This window comes from Balaenoptera acutorostrata, chromosome 1 (genome assembly GCF_949987535.1).
Source record: "Balaenoptera acutorostrata chromosome 1, mBalAcu1.1, whole genome shotgun sequence".
Taxonomy (NCBI): Eukaryota; Metazoa; Chordata; class Mammalia; order Artiodactyla; family Balaenopteridae; genus Balaenoptera; species Balaenoptera acutorostrata.
The window spans coordinates 12,527,584-12,535,504 of NC_080064.1; the positions used below are offsets into that span (position 1 = coordinate 12,527,584).

General features: G+C 57.3%; 1 protein-coding gene across 1 annotated transcript in view; it reads left to right on the top strand.

Moving 5' to 3' along the window:
• Positions 1-7,805, top strand: part of LOC103006955 (chloride channel protein ClC-Ka) — a 21,223-nt gene extending 13,418 nt beyond the window's left edge. Inside the window, exons 13-24 of the mRNA XM_057551442.1 lie at positions 176-320; positions 436-537; positions 1,098-1,182; positions 1,439-1,612; positions 2,077-2,146; positions 2,316-2,426; positions 2,790-3,003; positions 3,894-4,027; positions 5,668-5,756; positions 5,904-5,987; positions 6,748-6,834; positions 7,329-7,805. Of these exons, the coding sequence (XP_057407425.1) occupies positions 176-320; positions 436-537; positions 1,098-1,182; positions 1,439-1,612; positions 2,077-2,146; positions 2,316-2,426; positions 2,790-3,003; positions 3,894-4,027; positions 5,668-5,756; positions 5,904-5,987; positions 6,748-6,834; positions 7,329-7,376 (1,343 nt within the window). The 3' untranslated portion in view covers positions 7,377-7,805. The remainder of the gene's footprint in view (positions 1-175; positions 321-435; positions 538-1,097; positions 1,183-1,438; positions 1,613-2,076; positions 2,147-2,315; positions 2,427-2,789; positions 3,004-3,893; positions 4,028-5,667; positions 5,757-5,903; positions 5,988-6,747; positions 6,835-7,328) is intronic.
• The last annotated feature ends 116 nt before the right edge of the window (positions 7,806-7,921 follow it).

Sequence of the window (7,921 nt, forward strand, 5' to 3'; positions counted from 1 at the left end):
TTCCTCTCCACTCCCCTCCTTCTAGAAGTGTGGAAACGAATTGACCTGTACTGAGCATGAAGGATGGGAGCCCCGAGGGTAGAAGAGGATGAAGCTGGCCGGGGAGGCAGGGCCAGGGAAAGGGTATTTGGGGGCAGGACGTGGCAGCACCTCCGCTCCTGCCTGTTCATTCTGAGCCTTCGGTTTGGCTGGGGTAGGAGTGTGGTCCCTGATCCCCACTCCCCTCCTTCCCCAGAGACCATCACCTCCCTCTACAAGACCAGTTTCCGGGTAGATGTCCCCTTTGACCTGCCAGAGATCTTCTTTTTTGTGGCGCTGGGGTGAGTGGATGCCTCTGGCCCCTCAAGAGCCCAACTGGGGGCCTCCCCCAGCCTGAACTGCTGCCCTTGGTTCTGGCAAGGGGCTCTGGACTCCCCTCCCCTCCCCTCCCTGCAGGGCCATCTGTGGCATCCTGAGCTGTGCTTACCTCTTCTGTCAGCGAACGTTCCTCAGCTTTGTCAAGACCAATCGGGTCCTCTCCAAACTGCTGGCCACCAGGTGGGCTCTGAATGGGGGCCAGGGACCCCTCAGGGTGATGCCCCTAGACTCTCCTGAGCCTTATATAGAGATCCCCACCCCCTCACTAACACCCCTGTCCAGGTCCGCATAGTAACTGCTCCCCCACTTACTAGGCTACCAAGCCCAATCTTTGAGCCCTCCCTCCCTCACTAACCCCCCTCCCCCCTCACTGAACCCCTACTTCCCCGTGGAGCCCCAGGCCCCTTACTGAGCCCCCTCTCCTTCCCAACGTTGTCTGCCCCCTGGCATTGGCATTTCAGAATCAGCCCTCCTCCACCTTGGCCGGTCCTGCCCTGGTCCCACCTGCCTGGCGGGCAGCCTGCCTCTGTCCCAAGCTCTCCTATCAGCCCCGACCCCTGGTTACCCGAGCGGTGTGGGGCTGACCCCCACACGTCCCCTGCTCCTGTGCCTCTTCCTCCCGTTCCTGCCTCAGCGTCAGCCCCCAGGGTGGCGGCGCCGCTCCGTGGGGTGGGGGGAGGGGAAGAGGACGGCTGGCACTGGAGCTGGCGCTGTACCCCCCCACCCCCCCTGCCCCACAGCAAGCCTCTGTATTCGGCTCTGGCGGCCTTGGTTCTCGCCTCCATCACCTATCCCCCTGGCGTGGGCCGCTTCATGGCTTCTCGGGTAAGGGGTGCTGAGCCGGGGTGGCCAGAGGGGGGAATGCCCAGTCGTTGTCCGACTGGTGCCCATCATCTCCCTTAATCCCCACAACGCCTATACGGGGATGGCTGTGCAGCTCCAGGAGGGCCAGAGCCCTTCCCAAGGTCTCCCCCCAACAGGAAGTGGCAGAGGAGGATTCGAGGCAGGGTCAGGCAGTGGGGGGGTGGCAGGGACTGCCGCCCGGCCCTCACGCAGAACTCCGAGCTGCCCCCCTCTCCAGCTGTCCTTGAGGGAGCATCTGGACTCACTGTTCGACAATAACTCGTGGGCGCTGATGACCCGGAACTCATCCCCACCCTGGCCCTCGGAGCCCGACCCACAGAACCTATGGTTTGAATGGTACCACCCGCGGTTCACCATCTTTGGGACCCTCGCCTTCTTCCTGGTTATGAAGGTGGGCTCCCGGGGCCCCCAGGGATGTGCACATAGCTGAGGCCAGCCTTGGGTGGGATGGGGTACCTCCCCGTAGCATGTACGTGGCGCAGGGCCTAGGCCTTCACGCAGACTCCCTGACCTGACCTCTGCCCGCTGTGTGGTCCTGGGCAAGTTGCTTCAGCTCTCTGAGCCTCAGTTTCCTCATCTTTAAAATGGGCTAGTTACTGTGCTCACATCAAGGAAGGTTGAGAGGGAAGAAAGGAGAGTCTCTGGCACAGTGCCAGGCACACAGTAGGCACTTTGCCAGGGTAGGGATCCTTCCCCTGGGCACACCTTCCCTCACACCAGATACTAGCGATGGGCGTGTGCCTGGGCACCCTCCTTCTCCCTGGGAAGCCCCCCTGTCCCCTGTCTTGTCCTTCCCTTGCCTACTCTTGTCCAGCTGCCTCTAACCTCTGCCCCCTCGGTTCCCACCACCCACAGTTCTGGATGATAATTCTGGCCACCACAATCCCCATGCCCTCTGGGTACTTCATGCCCATATTTATCTTCGGTAAGTCTGGGGTGTTGAGGGCCTGAGAGACTCAGGGTTATCGGGACAGGGTCATGGCTCCTGGTCCACCCACCTCCCCAGGATGGTACTGAGGTTGATCCCCAGGGATGGAGGGCTGTGGGGACCGAGTCAGCCTGGCTCGCTGTCCTCACCCTAAATCTGTGACCAGGAGCTGCCATCGGGCGCCTCATAGGGGAGGCCCTCTCTGTTGCCTTCCCAGAGGGCATCGTGGCTGGAGGGGTCACCAACCCCATCATGCCTGGGGGGTATGCCTTGGCAGGTGAGTAAACCGGGTTCCCACTGGATGGGCAAACATCGTGGGTCTGGGCCGGACCCGGAGAATCAGCCAGTCGTTCTGCAGGGCATGGGGAGGTCATTAGCCTCCCAATGAGCCCCACCCTTCCCTGAGCCCCTCCCCTTAGCCTCCATTACTTTTTCTAGCTCCTGTCTTGTCTCTGATGCCCCCTCTTCCCTACTGCTCCTTCCCTCACCAAGCCCAGGCATAGGGCACTTCCAACAGTGGCCAATGTGTGGCCTCTGGACAATTCCCACCCCAGCCCATGGCCATAGTCACAGCAGCCTTGCCCTTTGCATGAAGCTGTCCCCTGGCCTGAGCCCCGCTCCCTGGCTCTGCCCCCTGCAGGAGCTGCGGCTTTCTCAGGGGCTGTGACCCACACCATCTCCACAGCATTGCTGGCCTTCGAGCTGACTGGCCAGATCGTGCACGCACTACCTGTGCTGATGGCGGTGCTGGCGGCCAACGCCATCGCCCAGAGTTTCCAGCCCTCCTTCTATGACGGCACCATCATTGTCAAGAAACTGCCATACCTTCCGTGGATCCGGTGCCGAAAAATCAGGTGAGCGGTGTCTGCTCAGGCTGGCTGACTGAGGTGATGGTGTCAGGGTGGGCTGACCTTGGACATGGGTGAGTGTGGGAGGGGCCGACACATGGCTGCTCCCTAGTCTCCATTCTCTCCAGCTCCCTGTGTGACCTTGGGGGAGTCCTTGGCCTCAGTGTCTTACTGGTCATGAGTTGGTCTCCACAACAGGAGGACAGATATCGCCCATTTGTCAGAAAGTGGGGCTCAGAGAGGTGCCATGTCTTGTTCCAGGTCACACAGAGAGTCAGCACCAGCTCTGGGAGGTCCCACCCCTCCCCCTGCTCCTGCTCTGCTGTCCTCACTGGGGCGTTGGGAGCTGGAGGTGGGACTGGAATACTGCAGTGGAAGTGAGCTTTGAGGTCCTTACTCAACCAGACAGGGCCGAGCAGCCTCTGTCCCCAGAGAAGGAGGACTAAGAGGCTCTGAGAGTCCTGGGTCCAAGGCCCAGCTCCAAACATGTGCAAGTTGCCCCCTTCTCCAGACTCAGTTTCCCCATCTGTTAAATGGGGGTGGTTACTCCAGTGATTTTCAAACTTTAAAGCTCTTTTTTCCCTTTATGTCATAAAACTTTTCTTCAAATGAAATTCTCCAGGGATGGCTTCTGAATGAAACAGATCAAAGTAGAGCTGGTCTTGGGGAAGATAGGGGTCCAGAGGGCTGAGAATCCAGAGCCAGGCCATAGGCCAGCTGGTCCCCAGGTTCCTCCCTCCCCACCTTGTGGTGCTAGGAGCTGTTCATCCCAGGAATCTCTTAGACCCTGCCCACGCTGGAGAACCAGCAAAACTCCTCCCGGGTCCCCCCAGCTTGTCCAGGGGTCTGGATAACCCCCCACCCCAGGACCTGATGGGAGCATCCCTCTGCCCCAGCTCTCACCATGTAATTGTGGAGCACTTCATGAATCGTACCATCACCACGCTGGCCAAGGACACACCGCAGGAGGAGGTGGTCAAGGTCGTGACCGCCACAGACACTGCCGAGTACCCCCTGGTGGAGAGCACAGGTGCCCGACAGGAAGGGGGAGCATGAATGGGGAGGGGGCATTCCCTCTACCTTCCTCTTGGACCTGGGAGGGTCAGGCCCAGAAATGGGTAAGCAGGGCATTGTACCTATCAGGCACCTGGATCCAAAACCAGGCTCTGCAACTGTGTGACCTTGGGCAAGTCACTTCACCTCTCTGAGCCTCAGTTTCCTCATTGGTAAAATGGAGGTAATAGCCATCCTACTTGGGGAGCAGGGGTAGGATGATGGGAACACTACTAGGGCCTCCCAGAAGGCTCCATCCCTCAGTCTCCCCTTCAGGCATTCTCCAGCTGAGTCACCTCCCTCAACCCTGTCGCCATGAGAAAGACATCCTTTTAGAGAAAAATGAGTGGGGGCCCTTGTTAAAAGACACATAAGCTGAATCTTGGGAGAGGACCTAGCTAGAGCATCATTTCCCTCTAGGACAAGTACAGTATGAGTGGGAAAGATAAGCTGGGGGGTAGGGAGGGGACAGCCATGCCCCACTCAGGGCCACTGTCAGCCCATATGTCCCCTTTGTGCAAATGAAACAAAATGCACACTTGGCAAGCATAGCATGGCTGGATTTTGATCCCCACTTGTCCTTTGGGCAGGTATCTTGTGCAGTGAGCAACCCGTACAACAGTATGGGTCATCCCCATACCTACCCCAAGAGGCATAAAGCTATTTATGAGCAGCAGAACTGTAGATAAATCCCTTAAGCTCTATGAACTGCAGTTGCCACATCTGGAAAATAGGGAGGACAGAGTTGTCAGAGGTTCTCATCCTAAAGGCCAGGCCCTTCTCCCCACCCAAATTGAGACACCTATAACATCCCATAGAACACACCAAATATCACATTTGAAAATATCTGCACATGGATGACCCCTCAAGAAGCTTCACCCCCGCTGCTAGAACAAGACAAACTCCACTTCTACCCTTAGAGCCACAGGAAGCAAAGAGTTCCCAACCAGCACAGGCCCAGCCTGTGGGACCCTGCTGCTCATCCAAGAAATAACTTTGTTTTTGTTTTTAAACAGGGAGCATTTGTATGTCCAGTCGTAAAGTTTTTATTTTACTGGACAAAAAGCAAAAATATCAGGCTGTCCCTCAAAACTAAATACCTGCAGACTCCAGTGATACCCTGGAGTGAGGCTTGCCAAGCCTCCAGCACACAGGAGGACCTCGGAACACGGTGGCCTTCCGGGTTCATGCCTTCACTGGGCTGAGCCAGTGAAACTTCCCATGGGAAATGAGGGACAAAGCCCAGCCCTGACGCACAGACATTTTCATGCAGGTGTCCCAGACCTGCTCCTGCCTTGAGGCCCTGCCAGGTGGGGCATCTTGGGGTGGGAAGTTTACCTCCCGGCCCCCTTGCAGCCTTACCTGGCCACCCTCAGCTACCACTCCTCCACGTCAGAAGCTGAGTGACCTTGGGCAAGATAACTAACCTCTCTGTGCCTCTGAGCCTCGGTTTCCTCTTCCGTAAAATGGGTGATAATAGCCTGACCCATAGGTGCTGTACGTTCCCAAGAGTCATGAGAACACCCAGCACAGTTCTTGGCGCATCGTAGCTGTCCAGTAAACGTTAGTTCCTTTTTCATAATGTGCCTTTTTTCCTCTCCCTCTCCACTTGTCCAGGGTCTCAGATCCTGGTGGGTACCGTGCAAAGGGCACACCTGGTGCAGGCCCTCCAGGCTGAGCCATCCTCCTGGGTTCCAGGACACCAGGTGAGTGCTCATATGAGGTGTCAGTAGAGGATGGGGAGTCAGCAGGGTTGTGAGGGGAGTGGCCAGCTGATAGCCTGTGGTTTGAGAGGGGCTGCCTGGGGAAGGGGGAGCTGTCCCAGGCCCCCATAACCCTTCCCCCATCCCCAGCAGTGTCTGCAGGACATCTTGGCTGGGGGCTGCCCCGTGGAGCCAGTGACCCTGAAGCTGTCCCCGGAGACCTCCCTGCACCAGGTAATGGGGAATATTTGGGCTGTGGGCAGACAGGGGCCCTGGGATAGAGGGGAAGAGCCTGAGAGGGAAACTTGGCTCCAGCTTCCTGGACATGCTATGTGGCTCTCTGTTCCTCCTGTGCCTGCTTCCTCACCTGTGGAATGGGCATGCAGTTCCCGCCCTCTCTATCTCTCAGTTCCAGGGCTGTTGGGATGATGCAGAGACTAGGGAAGAGGGAGAGCTTGGGAAACAGAAGATTCTGGATGGAGAGAAATAGTGGTTAAAAATATGTCTTTTCATCAAGGCACACATGGGTTTCAATTTCAGGTCCACCACATTCTGCCTGTGTGATCTTGGGCAAAGTACTTAATCACTCTGAATGCTGATCCCCTCCCCCCTGCAAGCACAGAGCCTGGCACATGGGTCATGGAGGGACAGAAGCAGGTTGGGGACCTAAGCGTGGCCCCAATCCCTCTGTGGCAGTGGATGATGCTGGATGATGCCGAAAAACGGGTCCTTTCCACTAGTCCCTCGTGTGGACTCTGGGGACCCCTGGTGGTCACATTGGACATTGCAGGCCCAGGTCTTGGTCTCCCACCCACCATCACAGCTGTCCAGCCCTCCCAGGCTCAGAAACAAGGTCGGGTGGGCACCACTGGGACAGAGCCTGGCCCGGGCCTTCACCTCTGCTCAAAGCTGCCAAGCTAGGAAGAAACTGAAGCCAGAGGGTTGGGGTGGGTGTCACCTATCCTCCAGTGTTTCCTAACCGCCCCCCCTGCAGGCACACAACCTCTTCGAGCTGTTGAAACTTCAGTCCCTCTTCGTGACGTCTCATGGCAGAGCTGTGGGCTTCGTGTCTTGGGTGGAGGTACCATGGTCCCAAGGGTGGAGCAAAGGGGAGGAGCCATGCTCGAACAGGCTGGGGAGGTGGGGGGGCACCAAAATTCTGCCATCAAATTTGGAGGGGCCTTGGGACTTCCCTGGTGGTCCCGTGGTTAAGATTCTGCTCTTCCACTACAGGGGGCGTGGGTTTGATCCCTGGTCGGGGAACTAAGATCCCACATGCCGCACAGCATGGCCAAAAAAAAAGAAAAAAAACATTTGGAGGGGCCTCATGGGATTCTGATGAGCCTCACTTCCTGGCCCAGAGTAGCCAGACACTTGGTCCAGCTACCTCTACCTTATTTTGTGGCCAGCCCTGCCATTCTCTGGGCCTCAATGATCTGATCTATGCAATAGGGAGGCACTGGCTCTAAAGTTCACTCCAGAATCAACCCTTAGGGGAGTCAAACTATACTGGCGCCCCGCCCCCCCCCACTTGCAATCTCCTCTACATCCTCCCCACTCTGTTCTCTGTTCTAGTTGAAGAAAGCAATTTCCAACCTGACAAACCCTCCGGCCCCAAAGTGAGCCAGCCTGGCAAGATGAAACAGGGCCCCTCAGCTGCCCTGGTGAAGGAGATGGGGCAGAGACGCTGCCTCTCCCGCCTCCCCATCATAACGCACCCCTCCCCATCATAACGCACCCCTCCCCTCCAGCCCAGCTCAACTCCTCGGCGAAGTAGGCAGCTAAGCTAGCACTGAAGAGGCCCCATAGTCACCACGTCCCATTCTCCATGAAACAAGTGCTACCTGCCTTGAAGGACAAATCCCCTTCTGGACAGAACTCAGAATGCAAGACAGCAGAAAACCAGCATATGGTGGGTGCTCCATGAAAGAATCAAATTCACGAATGAAGACATTGGTATATTCTATCGCCAAGGGCACGCAGAGATGCCCTCTGAGGGTTGTATGACTCCCAACCAGAGGCTCCTGAGAAAGAATAAAGCTGATTGCCAGAGCCGTCTGTCCCTCATCTCAGCATCCAGGGCGTTATCTTGCCTCCTTAGCAAGGCCACATTTGCTGGCCCTGAGTGAGCTCTTGGGGGCCCCCTGGTGGTCATGTGGGCATTGCAG